The sequence below is a fragment of the Parambassis ranga genome, chromosome 1, assembly GCF_900634625.1.
Source record: "Parambassis ranga chromosome 1, fParRan2.1, whole genome shotgun sequence".
NCBI classification, from domain to species: domain Eukaryota; kingdom Metazoa; phylum Chordata; class Actinopteri; family Ambassidae; genus Parambassis; species Parambassis ranga.
In genome coordinates this window covers 17,775,570-17,796,101 of record NC_041022.1, presented here as the reverse complement: position 1 = coordinate 17,796,101, position 20,532 = coordinate 17,775,570, and the positions used below count along the sequence as shown (strand labels likewise).

The following is a 20,532-nucleotide window of genomic DNA, read 5'->3' as shown; positions in this document are numbered from 1 at the left end:
ATATAGATCAGTAGTATGAGGTGCAGCAGATCGGTCAATTAACCCTGGCAGGGGTTAAAGTTGCTATTATGACTAGATTGCTGCATATTATCCAGTTGATCAAAGGCAAATTAATGTAAGAATTAAATAATTCTACAGAAATTAGAATATATTGGACTGTCTTGGCAGAATAATCCTCACCAATCCATAACAACAACCTGGTATACTGGTCTGTTCCTCAGAATCAACAGGCCAGTCAATTCAGCTATAATCAATTAAAATTCTAAATTTTAATTTTTTTCAACTTTAGCATGTTTAACATGAAGAAGAAGAAAACACGTCATCAAATGTCTGGTCCTCATTACCCCACCTGTTTCTATCATTAACAGTAATGTTATCATATTGTATGTTATGGCCCTAACTGCATTCACAAACTGACCTGTATGCTGAAAAGGGATCTGGTTAAACAGTGTGCTCCAAATTCATGTTACATCCTCTGATCCCTTCACCAGCAGAGCATTAGTAGACCAGAAGCTTCCATTAATAGAAGCTACCCTCACATCTGCTCCATCATTCATCCAAATTAAACTATGGTATCTAGCAGGTATGCGGCTCTCAGAGAATGTCACCCTGCATATGTTCACACAGCTTAACACGGCACCATTTAAAGTGTGCTAGGCCTAGATGGCCCCTCGTGTGCCATACAGTGAGATGCAGTCTATTTGTGCATCTCAGACAGTGATATTCATAGATGGAGTTATTTATATTACTTAGAGCATGTGATGTCATGAATGCATTGATGTGTAGTTTCAGATTTTTCTGAGGGGTTTTTCCCTTTCCCTTCTGGCTCTCCCCACTGGACACAAATATAGGTTTTGGGGGCAACATATAAATATAACCTTTATTTAACCAAGATAAAAACTCAGAGCAAACATTTTCAAAATTGTCAAACATTGTCAAAAAAGGCAATGTTAGTTTTTTTGAAATGTTAACAGCCATATTTAAAATTACTGTTGACTTTGGGTGGCATGTTTAAACACTCTTTTGTAATGCAGTTTTATGGACAGATAATAGACCAGGCAGCAAATACAATGACTTCTTATACTTTTTATAAGAAAATATATAAAGAATATATGGTTCTGGCCAAGTTAGACATCTACTCCTAACCACTCTCCATTCTCTCAGCATCCATACGTCTTTAAGCCCTATTCACATACTCATTATGAACTACTCTGGACAAGACAGTTCAATATGACATATAGCAAAATGATTTAGTCATCTGCAGCCTCAGCCATGGCTTAATTTAAAAACATAATTTAAACAACCACTCGTGAAATAAAGAAGCTTATCAAGAGTTACACACAACACTATAGCTATGTACAGATTGCCACGATATCCACCTGAAGCAAAGGAACCATCTGGTTTCTATAAATATCAGTAAAAGTATTCTGGATCTTCTTTTGAAAATGGCTGTGTGCAAACTCCTGGCAACATGAAAGGACTGATTTGGTTACTGTAACAGGTTCAGTATGGACACTCACTTTATGAGAAAAGCCTAATCTTAAAAAATGCTTCAGGAGAGCAAAATGGTTTAAAGCAAACTGAAATGAGAAACCCTTCCACTCTGCGTCAGAGCTGCATTACTGCAGGCTACACTATAATCCTGCTCTCTCTCAAAGTACGAGCAGAAAGAACACAGGAAAAAGATAATTCTATCCCAACTAATAGAGCAACAGATCCTTTGACCTTGTTTGAAAGCGCCGATGTTGATCTCCATCCACTACACACAACTGCAAATATTAGCTTTTGGTAGCAGTAATTCTGCAGTCCATTCCCAACAGGCCATAGCAGATGAGGAGAGCACACGTACACAAGGCAAGCCCCAGCCTCAGTTGGAGGATGCTTCACTGACGTTTTCATCTGCCTCTGTTTTTAGTCTCTTCACTGGAGCAGAAGCTTGAGTGCTTCACATGCTCCTGCCTCAGCCAAGCAGAAAAACTGCTTGGCTGACATATGCATAAAAAAGGGGGACAAAAATGCACTTAATAATACCTTTGCTCCATTTGGCTGTGCCAGTGAGCCGGCACCCGTTTCAGCACAGTGAAGTGAAACAACTAAATAGAATGCAGACATTATTAATTACTTCCTGTGCAATTTTCTGTCAAAATATCTCTAGAGTGCCTAATAACAATTTGAACTTGAAATTCACAACAAAATGTTGAAAGTGTTGGGTGGATTATACAGAAAGTGAACACACAATCTTTACCACAGCCACTATAGGTCTTTTTAAGGGTTAAAATCTTCTTTGTGTGCTAAACTGACAGATAACAGTGAGTTGGTCTGCTAACATATTAGTGTTACTGCAGTGTCTTTATGTGCCAGGATGATTTGGCACAAAATCTGATGCACAAATCTTTAAAAACCTGCCTGTGTGTTCTCACAGTTCTAATTGTTATTGTTAAATAATAACAGAATGGATGTGGTTAATAAGAACCGGCACAAGTAGAGCATTTAAAAACTTGCTTAAGGGTGCATGCTGTCAGGTTGTAACATTTATAGCGCCAGCAGTCACTGTTGGCTCTCAGCGGCTAAGTGTCTGGATGCCAGAAATGCAAAAAGAATCCTTGACCATTACATGTTGTGTTGTGTGAAATTGGGAACTGGAATACATAGTGAAAAGGTTAAGGGAAAAGGCAAAATGTTAAATGTCATAGTTATCCTAGCCACTGTAAAGCAGGCAGTGTGACGTGTCCTAGCAGGAGGTATGTGGGTGTACCATTAATGACTGCTACATATAGAGAAGACATCAAGCCCCTCTGTCTAAAACACAGAAATGAATTTATAAAATTATTAGTTACACCTGTGTTTGGCTTGTCAGAATGACTCCTTTGGAAAAGGTTCATAATGACTTGAATTTGCATAAGCAGTTGACAGGTGTTGAGCTCAGGGCATACTGCTCTCTCCCAGGAGCCGTCGCTGCTCTGAGCTCAGACAGCATCATTCTTCTAATAAGATTTGCATGCACTGTTGTGGCAGTGATTTCTCTGCTTTTACACCTGCATAAAAAAACACTGAAATATTCTGTCAGAGAGTGCTGGATGGTGAAGCCGCAACCTGAAGTCATGGTGAGTCAGAGGGTATAATGGCATCTTTTATCACGTGCAGGTGATGGGGAGGTTGATGGCTGACACTGGCTTCCTGGTAAATCATCAAAGGGGGGGAGTTCTGGGCCTGTCAGAACATGGCAGCACTTCACTTCCTTAGAGACACCCCCTACCCCCACCCATCCTTTCCAAAACACACACATTAACAGCCAGACACACAGACAGACACCTCAAACCCACACACAAATGAATGGGCTTGAGGTGATTGACCCGTTCACCTTTGCCCTCTGACTAATTTCACCTCTGTGTAGGGAGGCCTCTCTCTCTGCATCTTCCAGTCCACTCATGTTCTCTCTCTCCCTGTCTGCAGACCTGAATGAGTGTGGGCTGAAACCCAGGCCCTGTAAACACAGGTGCATGAACACATATGGAAGTTACAAGTGTTACTGCCTCAACGGCTACATGCTGATGCCTGACGGGACCTGTGGAAGTAAGTCTGCCAGACACACACACACACACACACACACACACATACACACATGTTTTTGTGGTTAGACTGTGGGTGTGAATTTTATGGTTTTCTCCTTTATCAGCAAAATGTGCGCTACATTGGTCCAGAAGTAGTAGTTTCATGAAAACAGACTAAAAAACAGAAGATGCCAATTTAGTATGGCAGCGATCGCCTGGTAACCTTGAGTTTCCGAGAGTAAAACATTGTGAACACCACAATGTTTTTCCTAAATCTAACCAACTAAATCTGTAAATATTACCATCTAACAATTGAAGAAAATATGACCCCACATTTAAAATGACCTCCTGTCTGCTGGATCAGAGTACTACCTGTGACTCCATCATATTCTGTGAGGCAGACAAAACGAGTGCCAAAACTGCAGTTCCTCAGATGGCCACTTGAGGCTGGTTTCAAAATCACCTGCTGGAATGCAGACAAACAAAAAGAATAGTCAAAAAGCAAACCACCACACAACCTCTGAGCCTTCATGACTCTTCTTTACAGTGGACTAACATTTTTTCATGAAGCTGGGCCATCCCCATCAGTTTTAATTTATAAACTCTCTCTGCTTTATATCATGCATACAGTGTTTCCTCTTCCCTTCACTACAGCTGTGTTCATTCCCCCACAAGCCAATGTTGATGACATATGCTCTCTATTATAAAGCTACATTTCCCCCTCTCATGTGAGTACCTCTTACAGCAGCCTCACGATCCTTTGATAGACTGTTTTGATTAAAGCCCCTTTTTGATCCGCTTCACCATAGCAGCTGAAGAACCTGTGAAGAACCCTGCGAGGGTTAAAATGAAAAAAAAATACACACACAATCTAAAGGCCCTGCAGTGAATGTGTAGATTTTACTGGCTGCCATGAGGTATTCTACAGAAAGCAAGCTGATGTCTGAACATGTTTCCTTGTAAATTCTGTTTCCAACCTGGTAACCATTCACATTTCCTCTTGAAACTCTTTTTAATTAGTTCTTTTATATCATGAGAAAAATCATTCATCCCTGTTCTAAAGTCTGAATTGCATACCACTTGGGGCGATCTCAAATTATTTCAGGCGTTGTTGTGTAATGATAGCATGATAGCGTTAAACACCTTGCTGCTCCTCTTTTCTCCCCCTGCTGCCACTTTGATCAATAGATCACTGTAGCATTTAATCAGCCTGGCCTGCCTCAGTCATCAAACTGTACTCCAGGGTGCCAGCAGCAGCTGAAGTAGCACCGACAGCATGAGCCTCACTTTTAATTTCCTCTTTAGGCTACAAAGTTATCAGGAGAGGCTGAACAAAAAAAACAATGTTCTATTATGTTATTATTTTGGAGAGTCTTGATCTTCCCAGCACGGCCCAACAACAGCGGCTCAGCACACCGTCGCTTCAGTATGGTGGAGTTGGATTATCAGTCTTTGGGGTATAAGGAAGGATAAAAGGGTGAGGAGGAGATTGCTTGAGTTAAGGTGAGATAGCACATAGCAACTGCACAGGAGAAGAATCTAATAATGGCAGAGTGTGCGCTGTTCTGTTGTGTGCACCCCAGGGTCAGGCTTGGCTAATATCAGAAAAGGCAGGCGACAGGCCTGCCTCTTACAAATTGGCTGGAGGATAAAGAGTACGACTGTGGATGTGAGGAAAGAAAGTGTGGGGGAGACACACTGATAGGCACCCCCCCCTCCCTTTGTACTCCCATGTGGCTCAAGCATCTGTTAATATGTGCTGTGTTTCTGTTGTATCCGTCAGACGCTCGCACTTGTGGCATGGCCAACTGCCAGTATGGCTGCGAGGTGCTGAAAGGAGAGGTCCGATGTCAGTGTCCATCGCCGGGGCTTCAGCTGGCTCCGGATGGAAGAACCTGTGTGGGTACGTCTCAGTCTTAATATATCTCCACAGGCCTGAAAACTGAGCCTCAGTAACTCCTGTCCATGAGCACCTTTAAACATTGAAATGGGTTTTTCTCAGGCTGCACATTTCCTGGGTGATAACTGGTTTAGCAGACTAGGAAACTTGGCAGGAAAAATGCAGTTTGGGAAAGAAATCCTTTTTGCAAGCAAAGCGTGCAGATTCATCCAAAATATTTACTAGTACCTCTTTTTTTTCTTTCCTTTAAGACCCCATCAATTTGTCACCAGCAGTCAACCACATGGTGACCTTGCTGCGCTTTACTTTGACTAGTTTTTACAGAAGATATGTGATCGGGGGCAGCCCAGTCCTCTGTCTCCACATCCTGTCCTCCTGTCATTACCGGTTTTTATGTGGCACTGCTCCTCAGATGGGTAGCCTAACAGGTGAAGTGGTGGCAGTTAACCTGTGTCAGGTTTAAACACAGGCTCCTCTAGTCTGAGCTGTTCCTGTTACACAACCTTATAGTCCCTCTTAACTGCCTGGTGGCTAATGGGGGGGAGGATTTCTAAGAGAGGACGGACATCAGTCATGAAGAATGATGGAGGAAGACGACAGCCACAGGTGTTAGAGCAGTTTAATGGAAAGCTTCCGAATCCCTCTGGAAGTGTATGTTTTATGGAGAGTTTTATGGACGCTGTATAATCATATGTGTGGAAGCGATTTCCTCAAGTAACCAGAACCTCTGAGCTCTTTATAAACTCCTGAGTGCAAACATTTTAGGCTCTTTCACAGGGCTTTAGAATATTTTTGGATTTTGCATTTCCAGCTGACAAATATTGTGCCATTTCCCATTCAGCACTATGTCAGTAATGTATAAGCCCCCTTATGATGTATAAGCTAAAAATAGGTCTGCTTCTGACTCACAGGTCAGAGTTCGTCTTTGTTTAACATTAGCCCTTCTCATACACTATGATCACTGTTTATTGTTATTTATTATTTGGGGCAGAAGAGACATATCAAGTTGATCATCGCCTGATAAAAGGCTGTTTTTAGTGCTGCGATAACAGCAGTGAAGCTTGGTGGAGATGGAAAACGTTTCCAGAATATCTGAGATTTAGGGGTGGCTTTATCGGTAGTGCCTTGATCTATCCAACTACAACTGAAGATGAAAGTAAAATTAAATGAATCTCAGTCTCCTGGGACCAAAGTCTGGACTTACACGATCTAACCCACTAGCTCCACGTGTGGACTTATTGTTAACCCAAAAATATAAGATGTAAAGGTACATCTTAGGTGTGTATTAACATGAACAAACAAACAGATGAGGTACAGTAATCATAATAAGTCCTTATTTCCATGATTATAGACAGTGATGTGGAGTAAACCATCGTCTTGTCTCGTTCTGTGCTGCAGCAGTTGAGGAAACATCACTGGAGCTCTGTGTGTTTTCTTTAGTGTGTCCACTTACTAATTTGTTAGTTTTCGAGCAGTAAAGGTGAAAGATGTTTGCTTTAAAGCCTGAAACCTCCCATTCAGCAGCGCTGGCCTTGATAGTTCACTAAGTGGCTGTCTCTTTTAAATAAAAAGCTGTCTTCACAAGCTGTGCACATGCTACAACGTTTGTTTACTAAAAATGGATTAGGCCAGAAATCTCTTAGGACGGATGTCTTATGATCAGAAGGAAGTATTGACTTGTTTTTGTACTGTGACTGCAACAAAAACCCTCTGATTAATGATGGATGTTTGTTTTTGTTGTTGAAGTGCAGAGAATCTGCATGGATTAATGTTGCTGCTGAGGTTAAAATAAGTAAGCCACAGATGCAGAGATTAATATTTCTGATATGTTATGGGGTTATATCTGATGTTTCAATATCCTTTTTGCGACATGCAACGATTTTCATCATCCAAACGGTTCGAATGTGAGCAGCGGAGTTTTGGAGATGTCAGCCTCAGAGACTCCTGCCTAGAGGAGATGGCACTCAGCTTGATTTTTCAGACAAATCACAGTCTGGTTACATCAGAAAAATCCACACATCATACTGTTGCTGGTTACTGTATCACTCAGCAGAAGGCTGTGTACATGTGCCCATGATGGCTGCTTGTGCTCGTGGGTGGATGCACCGAAAAAATTGTTGATTTTGAAAAAGTCAGAGCTGTTTTTTTTTTAAGCAGTATATCATTTTAGTGCCTGTGTTTATGTGCAGGTGCATTTGTTTATCATTTAAGATGTAATATTTCTCCACTGTCCTTGCAGCAGCAGCTAATGGAACCTCGCCTATTAAAGCGGCTCCAGTGGAGCAGTTTGGGATTAAGATCCTTGCTGACGAGAACCTCAGCTGTAGTTCTTAAGGTGATGAGGGAGCTCTGCCCATTGACTTCACTGGCTTGTTTTCCCAGCTGCTCCCGGTGTCTCGGTGTTTTTAAGGCCCTTTTTGAAACAACAGTCCCGGTGGCACAGCAGGACCTCAGCTGCATTATGCGGCAGATAAATTAATGATTTTAAGGCAAATGCTTTGAGCCTCTTGGTGTCTAAATATTAATGCCCACATGCCTGCAAAGGTGATCAACAGAGACACTTTAAATAATGAAACAAGGCAGCGTGCATTGTATTGTGCTCACTGAACAGAATGTATAATGTGCTTTGTTCATAAATGAATACTAACAAGGGAAGGTGAGAAAGTCTTCTGGTATGAATAACAATGTTTGTTTAGTTTGAATTCAATAGCCTTTTCTAATCTTTAAGTTTTATTTTTGAATGCTCCACATTCTGTATGTAAACAACTCTAACAAACAAAAAATGCTAGATGCTTTATGATGATATATATTTTCTTCTATGCAGGGCCGGCCCAAGGCATATGCAAAATATGCGGTCGCTTAGGGCCCCCAAGAGCACCAAAAGTCCATGATAAAATATATTTTATATTTTAAAAAATAACATTGATTAATAGCAAAGTACTCATTATAGTAATGATAATGTTACACACAGTGCAGCCTATAGGATGATGAAGCATCTGATGCTGAGGTGGTGGTATGAAATTTTGCTTAGGGCCCCATAAAGGCTTGGGCCAGCCCTGCTTCTATGTAATGAATGTTATTTTAATCCTGCAGATGTGGATGAGTGTGCAACAGGGACAGCTGTGTGTCCCAGGTTCAGGAAATGCATCAACACCTTTGGGAGCTACATCTGCAAGTGCCATGAAGGGTTTGACCTGCAATACATCAATGGGAAATACCAGTGCATAGGTACAGTCCCAGTGTCTCTGCTGCAAGTGCTGACACATGATTTTATGTTTTTCATTATTTTACTTTAGTAGCAGGTCAGGGACAGTAGCATCCAAATGTATTTTATTTGCTATTCATACTTAAAATAGTGCCAATAATATCATAATATATATGAATCAACCCAACTCCAGCTTGAGCTGTGTTTACATTAAAATTCTGCTCAGATGTCAGTCAGCCCAGAAGAATGTGTTACTGTTATTGTGGTTGGAGGTGATAGTAGACAATCACACAGTGTGGTTTTCACTCACTGTGCTGCTGCTTCTTCAGCTGCTTCTTCATTTGCTTCCAGCCCCAAAGATTCCCAGAGAACACAGAGGCATCACAGGGTTGACCCTGCATAGACCAATGTGGCTATTTTACACTTTTCTCTCAGACTGAACATGTTAATGTATAATGTACATTGTTAATGTATAATATAATTCTCTGAGGGGCCAGTCTGCATCATTATTCTTCAACCTTTAATACTTTCATGATTCATTTTTTATGGTGAGTTCATATACAGGACTTTAACTAGTAATAAAGTAGAATTAGCAAGTAAAAAAATCTTCCACTAATTTTCTTCTCCAGAATGTTTATGTTCATGGATCACACTCCGCTAGCAGCCGTGCAAAACAATCATAAATATGTATAAAAATACATGACAAATAAAAATGTTTAATATTCCAATTCTTTAAAATGAATTTAAAAAAATGATGTAATTACTCAAAAGCCTGTATAAAGTGAAGACTGAACCCATTTTATTTTAACAAAACCATTACAAAGGAATAATTTGAATGAGCTTAAATCACACCCTGCCTCCAATCATTTCTGAACCAGACTTCTGAAAGGTTAGTCAAAATGATTTAACCTGACAGACCTTCATGATGGTTTCTGTTCTCCACTTCATAAAGGGATCACTATTATTCACTGAAACGTTTTCTCTATCCGTTTTTCTGAGCCCCTTCAAGTGGATGTGAAGCAATTAGCCTTTGATATCCCGCTGTTATGTCTGAAGATTTTTTTACACTTCCACCCAGTGACTGAGCGTTGTTGTGTTTCTGTTATCTTTCAGATGTGGATGAGTGCTCTTTAGGTCAGAGCCACTGCAGCAGCTTCGCCACCTGCTACAACACGCCAGGCTCATACAAGTGCAAATGCAAAGATGGCTACAGAGGGATGGGCCACGACTGTAAACGTAAGAGCTGAGAACAAAACGCAGGCCCCCGATGTTCACTTTTGCAAAGTGGAACGGGGCCTCATGTCTTTGTTTTCTTTGCTGGTGTTAAAAAAATGTAGAGAAACCAGGGGAGAGGGAGGCAAACCCAGACACAGAGCTGGAACTAAAATTCCTTTCTTTGTAATGGCTGTCAGTCATTACTTAAATCTCTCCGCACTCTTATCGCATGTGCTCAGAGTGACTCCATTTTTTGACATCTGGCCATTTTAATCAGCCAAAAAGAGCCATCATCGAATGTGAAATATTTCTTTTCCTGGTAGTTTGTCTCTTTGTGCTCTCTCTCTGTCTCTCTCTCTCTCTCACACACACACACACACACACTTCATTAGTCTGTGTATCTGCAGCTTTCACAGCAGCTCAGTGGACAAGAAGTCATTTATTCTCCACAGTAATTTAATCATCTAACAGACACAACTAATGTAACAGTCCATAGAGCAGGGAGGGCGCCTCCTGCACATACTTCACCCTGTCGCCTGCCCAGAGGGCGTCAGTCCAGTGCAATATCCTATTTGTGTATCAGATTTCAAAGTTGCCTGCAACCTGAGAAGGCAATAACTGAGTTCAAACCACTTGCCTTTGTCCATTTTCAGGAATCCCACATCACCAAAAGTCTTCACCAGTCAGAGCGTCTGGGCTCCTGATGTGAACAATAATTGAAAAAATGAGCTAACTGATATTGGAAGAATTTATTGTGCACACACACGCACACACACACACGAAGCAGTTTTAGCTTGTTGTCGCCATGCTTCTGGGTAGGAGCTCACAAAGAATTTTTAATCACGATGACCCCTTGGAGGGATAAAGACTCTGTCACAAAGCAAATCAATTTCACAGAAAGCAAAAGTTCAACAAACTTAATGGTGTCTTAGTAGTTCAGTAAGTGAAGATATTATTTCTCATTAAAATTTATAGAGTGAACTACAGCAGTGTTTCCTCACTCTAAAACTCACCTGCAATGTTAAAATACAACACTTTACTCCCTGTAGTACTCACAGTTTAATCAACCATAGAATTACTCATCATTTCCATATTCAGCAATTTACTAACATTTCTATTTTTTACCCATTACCTTTTTGTAGTAAATTTAAGGGATTAAGGGATGCTAGTGAGTGGGCTGCAGCACCCCCTGCTGGCAGGGGCTATAATACATGCAAGGTAAAAATAAATAAATAAATACAGGCTAATACATTGACTAAACTTTTGTGTTCATGTTTTATTTTATTTATGTCATTTTAGAACTCAAAGGCAAACGATGTGACAAATAGGCATCAAAGATCTGTCACTGAGCAGAAAATGTGGTTTAGGTATTACCTCTTCATCATGTCTGAGAAAAGACTCTCAGATTTCTTTAATGACAGCATCTAATTCAAACAACAAAAAACATAACACAGTTAACTCTAGACTAACATTTTTGTGTTTCAAGTTGCTGTTGTGTACAATGATCAAAAATTGTTGTCACATTTTACTCATGGACATTTAATATATTTCATTGGCCTTCCTCTCAGCACCTCCAGTTCTGAAGGTTGTTCATGAGCAGTGTGCTCATGATGTTAGCTGTACCACAGAAAAAAACAAATGTGACACACACACACACTCCCTTCTTTATGTGTGAATCACAACCTATGGGCTTATTTTGCTTCACTGAGATTTGAGACACTCGATTTGTTTTAGGATGCTAACATTTCGGTAACAGATATGAGCAGCTCCTCTGCAGAAGTCAGGCTAATCATTGCAGTTAGTCTGCTATTCACCACCTCATTAACTGCTCATATTACAGTGCTCCGTCTGCATTCTCTTATTATTTCAGCCATTCCTAAGGTGGATATTGACCCCCCGAGACCAGGAAGACTCACTCCCAACCATCACAACCACATCCCAGATTTGGATCAGAGGAGGACCACCACCACCATCAGACCTCCGGTCACTCCAAGGAAGATCTTCCCAATTATTCCCAAATTACCCACAACCCCAAAAACGACAACCACCACTACAACCAAAGCAACTCAGCCTCCGAAGAGGGTCACCCCACCTCCACGCAAGCCAGTACTTCCCACTCAAAAGCCCTTTGTTCCAACCAGAAAACCGTCAATACCCACACGCAAACCCTACATCCCAACCAGGACAGTGGCTCCCACCAGAAGACCACCACCACCACCACCACCTGTAACACCAGTGGACAACACCATCCAGAAGGAGGTCACCAAACAGAGGGGCGATGTCCACAGTAAGAAACAACTTGTGTGTGTGTGCTTTAATGTATACAGAGGAAAAACATTTGACTCCTAAGCTGCAAAAAGCTTGCATTGTGTTCACTGGCTACAGCTGCTGTGTCTGAGTGATTGCAGGTTGTGTGTACAGTGTGTGTTTACACCTTTTCCCCTGCAAACAGCTGCTGCGTCTGGAAACAGTGCTGACTGAAGCAATGAGGCTGAACCAGAACAGTAAAGCTGTAAGAACAAAAACAATGAGCCAAAACACTCTATAAAGCTTCGGAGTGATGATTCATCTCCACCAACAACAACGACACATATACAAATATATATTGTCCGTATAAATATATTTATTAGAGCAGCTCTGAGGACTTATGGAGCCATAACTTGTTGCAGGTTGTACTCCTTGGTCTTTGGATGTTTGATAGCAGGGTAAACCTTTTGTTTACTCTAGCTCACAGACTTACATGTTACACTATTCATCTTCATCATCTCTGTGACAGGTCGCTGCAAACCAAAACTGGAGCACATTTGCATAGCCCTTCATGTGAATCCTGAAATATTGTGTTTAATATGCAACATTCTGGCAAAATGAGGAGTTTATGTTTACCTGACAGATGATGTGTATTATCAAATTAACACGTGGATGGAACTGATCCGTGCAGTTGGCAGGCAGTTTACAGAGTTTATCTGCCAGCTAACCACATGGCACTTTTAATGCAGAACATTTGGTGAGGCGTCTGAAGGCAGATCAGATCAGACTTGATATTCTGTATGGAATTTTGAGCGCTGTGTATTAATCTAAGTAGTTTTAATAAGTGCACTTGGCAAGGCTGCGGCGTTACCCACTCTTACCAAAACCTCTCTTATGATTATGACAATTCAGCATGATACATCTTTAATGCGATAATGCCGATTCTTACAAAATAACTCATTAGTCTCACTAATCACAGTGTTAAAGGAAGAATGTTTTCCTCTCAAGGCAATTATCTTTTTGGCATCGGCTGTGCTGCTCAGCCAGGCTGTTGTTTATCCACATGTCACTTTGTGCTCTCTGCCAAGCAGGAAACTTGGACACCATTGGTTCGCTCCAAATGCATCATCGGTCTTTGTTTCAGTTTGATGTTCTCAATTCTCAATTACATATCAGAACTGAAATCATAATAACTAAGGTGCTCAAGAGTTTCTCTTTTTTCCCTAACAAAGAAGGTAATCACTGCAATCCCCTGCTGCTTTCTTCTCACAGAGTTAAGCACTTGTGTCTTTTCAGTGGAAAGAAGTAAAAACAACGGTGGGTTATTTGATGCGATGAATCTAAAACATTCTTACTTCTTTATAAATGATTGTACAGATTTGTCACAGAGACGGATGGCACCGCAGTACCTTAAAGTGTATTCTGCTCTTACATGTTTTTATTTTCCTCCAATTCTGAGCAGATTCCTGGCACTTTATATTCAAAGGCGAATTGTACCAAAGCATGGATGTCCATGTGGAGGCTCTGATGAGGAATCAGTTGACCTTAATTAATTCAGACTGTACCATGCTCAATAACAGCAGAATCTATTTATGTTTAAAGCATGAAGTCGACACAAACAGACAACGCCTGCTTGTTTGTGGTAAAGTGGTTGAACTAACATAGCACCGGCGGTTCAAATTCTGGCTGTATGCCGATGCTTCCTTACAGTAGCAGTGCTGGTTCTGGTATCAGTTCAAAACAACAACAACAAAAACCCTCATTTGATAATGTGCTTGCTTGTAGGCACAGAAAAACACCAGCGTTTACTAAAAGTCTCAAATTAAGCTGTTTTCATGTGTAGTGAGGTAGAACAGCTGAGTACGGAGTAACAGGTGAGGTTCTTGGGTGCCCACTCACCTTTGCAGATGGCAGCACATAATTAGGAAACGAAAAGAGGGGAGATGATTGCCTTAACACCTGTCTGCACTGCTTGAGAGAGGCGTCAAACTAAGAGTTCACCCCACAGCAGAGCAGCTCGAAAATTCAGAGCTTCCTGAAGATGGTCTGAATAGGATGAGGGAAAAAGAGGGAGAGACACATGTCTGAGTGATTATTCAAATAATTAGAAATAAGAATTAGAAATAAATGAAGAGGCCCATAGCATGGAGAACCCCTCAGCTGTGCCTTAAGTGCAGATGTACGGGCGAGTTCATTCAGAGTATGCTTATTCACCTTGTTGCCAATCCGATTACTAAACATAGAGCCAAACAGTCCTCACCATAATAATGATGGTGAGGTGACCTATAGAGACTAAAGCTGTGTTTTGTGCCGGGCTCTTGAATTCCATGGTAAAGTTGTATATTTAATCCTGGAGGTCTGTGGGGGTTGCTGTGCTTTTGAAGCCAGCCTCAAGTGGTTGTTTGAAGCACTTCCACACTGGCTTCATTTTTCAGCCCGGGAGCTTTCTGCTTGGACGCAGCACAATTTATTGCAGATAGGAGATGTTTTCTATCTAGCTCAGAGTACCTACACTAAAAAAATTGGTAAATGTGTAAGGCCTTAGAAGAATGCATCTTTATTACTCTAAAATAGAGAAACATTGTGCATTTGCCAAGGAATAATAGTATCCCACTGGTTGGCTATGAATTTATTTGCTTAACTTTCTGGCAGATCATAGCAAATCATATTTCAGCAGCTTTTATTGACCTTCCAAATATTTTGGATGGAATAAACCAACACAAGGTCAAGGGTGAACATTTAGTTGAAGTCACTGAGATTTGGGATTATTTTCTTTATGCTAGCACTTCAATATAATGGAGACACGGTGTCCCACTTACTCACTGACCTTACTGTGAAAAAGTTTGCATTTGAACTACTTTCTGTAAAACAAAAAGTCATCTGGAAACCTTCATCAGTGAGGTCCGGGGATCATGCCATGTAATCAGGACATTGTTCCTGGAAAGGCACGCAGCTTTTTTTACTAATTCAAATCTATTTTTAGTGTTTTGAACAGCACACATAAAATTCAATCCATCTTAAATGTTGGTAATTTGAGTATGTCTCCAACTTGTTAAAACAGGATAGTTAAACAGCCATGTTTTATTCATGGAGGCGTTGCCGGCAAAATACTGTTGCCGTAATAATCAGAATACTTGATTAACTCTTCGTATATCCACTCTGCGAATGATTACATGGTTTCATTGGTGCCTTTAGTTCCCTACAAGCACAGACATAAAAAAACACAGACACACATGTGAAGACCTGGATGCCTGGGATTGCTGGAGAGCCTGGTGTGAGAGCATGACCGAATTCCTTCGACTCACAGACTAGGTTGCAGTCTACCAGGTCGTGACCCAGCAGGAGTCTGCCATGCCCCCGGCTGACTGTGGGGAGGGGGGGTTGTAGTTCAAGTGCAGGTTATACTTCATTTGTAGCACAACAATAATCCTCCTGGGATGTTATTGATTTGTGGCATGGTAGTTTCACTGACATTTCCTGTTTGCAAATTCATACAGCCACTTTTATTTCATTTCAAAACTGCCAAGCACAATTATCACTCTAATAGAATAAAAAGGCTGAGGCGACTCGCTGTAAAAGGTCTGTCAGTGATGAAGTACAAAAGACATTTCATGTTACGCACAGTTGACCTTTAATAGCCCTGCTTGACTGATACTATTTTGGGCATTGTGAACCCCATTGGGAAAGGAAGGGAACTATTTCTGGCCTGTATGTGTGAAGCTCCTGTTTGTGTGGCGGGTAACATTTGCCAGGATGTTGCATCAGATGAATCATATCTCTTTTCCTCATTATGATTCCACATTTGACTTGTGGTGCTGCTACAGGATTTTCCAGGTATCCTGATCTCTGCGGTCACCTGTGCACTGCTATTATAAGCCGTGACATTGATTCATTCTTGTAAAGTCTTCACTGAATAATGAAACAAACCCAGCAGATGCAAGTGAGCAAACATAACACCATGGTTAATCCTTAATCTGAACCCGCTCCTCTCTCTCCTCAGTCCCACGGAACCCCAGCCACAACACCGTCCTCGACATTGACTTTGACATTGAGCTCGGCAACACTGCAGACGAAGCCAAGGATGACCCAGGTAAACAAATCACAGGAGACAATCAGCCACAGCGCTGCTTGTATGATGATGGACGAGATGCGTTTTTCTACAAGCAAAACAAAAGTGACAATCATTTTCTACAGTGACGCTGCTGAGGTTGAAGGTATTACAGTGACCAGATGTGTTTGGATGGGGCTCTCAGTAGGAGGTGACACATGACATCTGGAGGTATTCATTTAAATAATGACTCCCAGCCCAGAATGCACTGCCAGACTTTTCCACTTTTCACATTATGCTTACTTGACTGCTTGAATGATTAATTGATCATTTGGAAGCACATCAGCGCTCTCCCCCAAAACCTCCATAGGACTTCATGTAGTCTCTGCAACAACAATAGGCTTTGGTGAAGAGATGGCCTTTTCTGTCGTGTTTGTTCAAAGTGATTTATCGATGTCAGTGGTATGCAGATTAAATAGCCTAATGATTTAGTTATGTGTTTATTTTGGTTCACAGTGTATCGTTTGATAAAGTGTGTCAAGAGAGGAGGCATTTTCATTGGCTCACAAAATGAACTGAAAGTTGTTGTTTTTTTCTGAAACTCTATTTCAGGGACAAAATGATGGATGTTTCTCTTATCTTTGAACCAATTTGTAGAGCAACGCTTGGATAATACAGCAACTATTTTGCCGGCATGGCTTTAATGTTACTGTCTAGGCATCATCGCCTGGAAAGAATCATCAGTCATTGAATATTATGGCCCTCTGTTGTAACTTTAATGTATTTTATTATGATACATGCTGTGTATAGAGTATGCAACACGCAGCAGCACGCAGCTTACATTCTGTTATGTTTTAGGCATTTTTATACGGTGTTTATGCAGCTCTGTTCCTTTTTGATTTTTCCTGAAAGCATCAGCAATTGTTTACATTTATTTTGTGTCATCATGTTTGTCAGGAACAGCTTTGTTCTCCTGGTGAAGAACGCACCGAGGCTCCTGTGATGCATTACAGGGAGCCGGCTGAGGCCCCATGAATGTGTGTTCCCTCCCACTATTCTCTCTGAAATGTGTGTTTTGTTCTGTTCAGAGTCAGGGTATCTGAGCTGCTCATTTGATGACGGTCTTTGTGGTTGGATCAGAGACAAAGATGGAGACCTGCACTGGGAAACAACTCCTGATCCATCAGGTAAAAGAACAGCGGGGGTCAATTCTTCACACACTTGCTGTTAATACTGAAAAAATGTTTGTTTTGTAGACAGAAAATTGAAATGAAAAGAGCTGCCTTTCTTTACCGACACCCACACAGTAGTCGTGTTCTACTCATTTACAGGTCAAGATGAAAACTACTTAAGGGGAGTAGTTTGTCTTTTGTGCAGATTAGTGCTTTGCTCTACAAAGCGATGCAAATGAGGAGTGGATTACGCGACCCATCAGTGATTAAATGGGAATTCAACACTGTTTTTCTTTGGGTTCAGACAAGGAGCGGACGTGTTGAATTACACAGTAGAGCCGGCGTGAAGTCTAAACCGTGTAGCAGTGTACTGGCACTGTTTAAGTGACAATAACTATGTTTGGCTTCTATGGCCAACTGGCCTAGTCTTACAGTTATTAGACTGTTTCCAGACATTCAGACAGAGGTCTTTGTTCAGCCAAGTCTGTGCTCTCTCATCAGTATAAACACATATTTCTGCGCAGACTGTGAAGTTACCAGGAAAATAATTTACAATAAGTCATAAGCTAACTGCTGACTTAGAGCAATTCCACTTAAGAGGCAACATTTCAATTATACTGTTTATGTTTAGTTGAGACATTTTAATAATGTTGTAGTTATGCATACCTGTGTGTGTCCATAGGGTTTTACTAGATCTTCAGTGATTTGTGAGGCATGTAACTGTTTACTGTTCATTACTTTAAGTCCTTTGGACAGGGGACCACAGGGAAACACTGCTGCCCCGTTAGAGAACTGGCATAGATTTGGAGGCAGCTCATAAATTATGCAGAAAGCCTCTGTGGCCGACACATTCTAACTGCACCCTCTGTGGTGAACACCGGCCATGTATGAATTTTGCTACATAAGCAGAATGCATCAGCAGTGTTAATCAGCTATTACCCACAAGCACTATCACCTTTAAATTTTTAAAACTGAAGCTGTACTATCACTTACTAATGCATGAATTAACAAAAAGTTTCCTCTGGCATCTGGCGATGTTTTTAAGTGAAGGAAAAAAGTGGGCTGATGGTAACCAACGATCTGTTCAAACACTGTCTGTTAGTGTGTGAAGTAAAGAGCAAAGGTGCAGCTTTCACAACAAGTAGAATATTATTAGTGTTACATTTTCTGAAAAGCTGTCCAATCCCCTCAACACATTTCAGGTGACATTTGTTTAAAGTGTTATCTGTTCCTTGTCATTGCAGGTGGGCGATACCTCACCATTCCCGAGGTAGGAAACAAAAGGACTGGACGTGGGGCCCGGCTGGTCCTGCCACTCACCCCTCCCTGGAATGACGGCAATCTGTGCCTGTCCTTTCGGCACAAGCTAGCTGGTCACCATGTGGGAATGCTTCAAGTGTTTGTGAAGAAGGGAAAGCAGTACAGTCCAGCAGTGTGGGGTCGAACAGGTGGGAATGGCTGGAGGCACACCCAAATCACATTATGGGGCACAGGCCTGGAAAGTGTAAGTATGATCGTTTAAAGTTTAAATGATCTTTTTTAGAGATTTTTGACAATAGCACAGTGTGTTTTTGTTTATAAAAAATTGATCAAACGAGCAGTCTGCATTTCAAAAGGTGGATCTGTAACATATAGTGACGTCCACTTTGTAAAAGCCCTCTTTTATCATTGCGTATGTGTTACTGTTCATCAGGTGATCCTGAAGGGGGAGCGTGGGCGAGGCAGGAGTGGAGAGATGGCTGTGGATGACATCACTTTGAGGAAAGGCTCCTGCACTGAGGAGCACAATCTGAGGAGACTCTGACTGACAGAACAGAGAAAGGCAGAGAGAAAACAAGAGGGAAAATCATCTCAAAGAGAACTGACTCTGTTGTGACACCCCCTCACTCTGTCTGAGCGCTCATTGATCCCTCCCTCTAACCCCCCTGCTGCCAGCCACCCTGTGAACAATATCTGTCTGCAGAACGCTGCGACTCCTTCTCAGCTGTCCATGAATAAAAGGACTGAATCTAATCTCATGGGCGGTTCCCGGCAGCACACCACAGTCTTCTCGGCCTCTTATTCACCTTGTTACTCTGAAACCTGCATGTACCCACTTACCATGGAAATGTCCTTCACCTAACGCTGCCCTGGCAGGCTTCCAGTCACACCGCTGTGAGGGAGATTCTTTCACTTAGCCATTTGCTTTGCTTTGACCCCCTTATCCACAGGCCATTGCCTTTTATTTGTTTAATGGTAAATATGTGGCCAGGGTGGCATCTTGTGACTATTATGATCAGCAGAATATAATACAGTAAGTGGTTTCTTTGAAGGTGAGATATAAACATGTATGTTAAACTGTATTTGTTAAACTTTGGCAATGATCCATTTCTCTACAAATCTGATAAAGACCCAACTGATGCTTTGGTTAATTCTTAGCTTTGACTGAAGCAGCGAACATTTCTTTTGTTTCCACTCTGACATCTGCTCGCTAAAAGAAAGTTGTCAACATTTAGGACCTTTTTCTATCCACACTGTTTATTGAAGCCTCCTAAAAGTTGGTTGAATTCTCAACAATACTTGAAATGTGTAAACCAGAATCAGTGTATGAATTTTGAACAGTTACTTTCTAATATACAGTATGTGCTTTGTTATATTAAGTGCAGTTTGTTATAAAGACAACAATACCAACAACTTTTTAGGCTTTCACAAATTGTATTATTGTAAATGTAGTTGTGTGTACATACTCTATACGATACCATTTGTTGTGTGGTTTCTATGTTATGTAATGACTGTTAATTGGAATTCAAGTGGTTTTGACTTTTAATTAAAGAAGATGTTCACAGATGGATTCACTTGTGTAGAGCAAGGCTGTGTTCAAAGTTTGTTCTGTTGTGTAATGCGCTACCGCCTGTAACTCGCCAAGCACATAGTGTCACATAGAGTATGCTGTGATAATGAAGGGAATCAGCTGGTTTTTAAAGGTTTTCTGTATGCATGGTTGCATTCACCAAAATCCGATTTATCCAGACCAGTATGTAAATAAAATACATTTGATTGATATGTTACAGCACAAAGGGTGATGATTTTTTTTAAACTTTAGAGTAGCTGAGAGAAACAAAGTGGACAACCTGCTCTACCACCCAAGCCACAACCTTTAAAGTGACACTTCAGACACTTACTGTGCATGTATTATATGTGTACTCCCCAACACC

General features: G+C 41.2%; 1 protein-coding gene across 8 annotated transcripts in view; it reads left to right on the top strand.

The window, feature by feature from the left end:
* npnta (nephronectin a) overlaps positions 1–20,162 on the top strand; it is a 43,931-nt gene extending 23,769 nt beyond the window's left edge. For all 8 annotated transcript variants that reach the window (XM_028409792.1, XM_028409775.1, XM_028409784.1 and 5 more), the window contains 9 exons: positions 3,454–3,573; positions 5,335–5,454; positions 8,545–8,679; positions 9,770–9,892; positions 11,742–12,158; positions 16,119–16,208; positions 17,255–17,353; positions 18,583–18,842; positions 19,032–20,162. In XM_028409792.1, coding sequence (XP_028265593.1) covers positions 3,454–3,573; positions 5,335–5,454; positions 8,545–8,679; positions 9,770–9,892; positions 11,742–12,158; positions 16,119–16,208; positions 17,255–17,353; positions 18,583–18,842; positions 19,032–19,142 — 1,475 coding nt within the window. In that variant the 3' untranslated portion in view covers positions 19,143–20,162. The remainder of the gene's footprint in view (positions 1–3,453; positions 3,574–5,334; positions 5,455–8,544; positions 8,680–9,769; positions 9,893–11,741; positions 12,159–16,118; positions 16,209–17,254; positions 17,354–18,582; positions 18,843–19,031) is intronic.
* Positions 20,163–20,532: the final 370 nt, after the last annotated feature.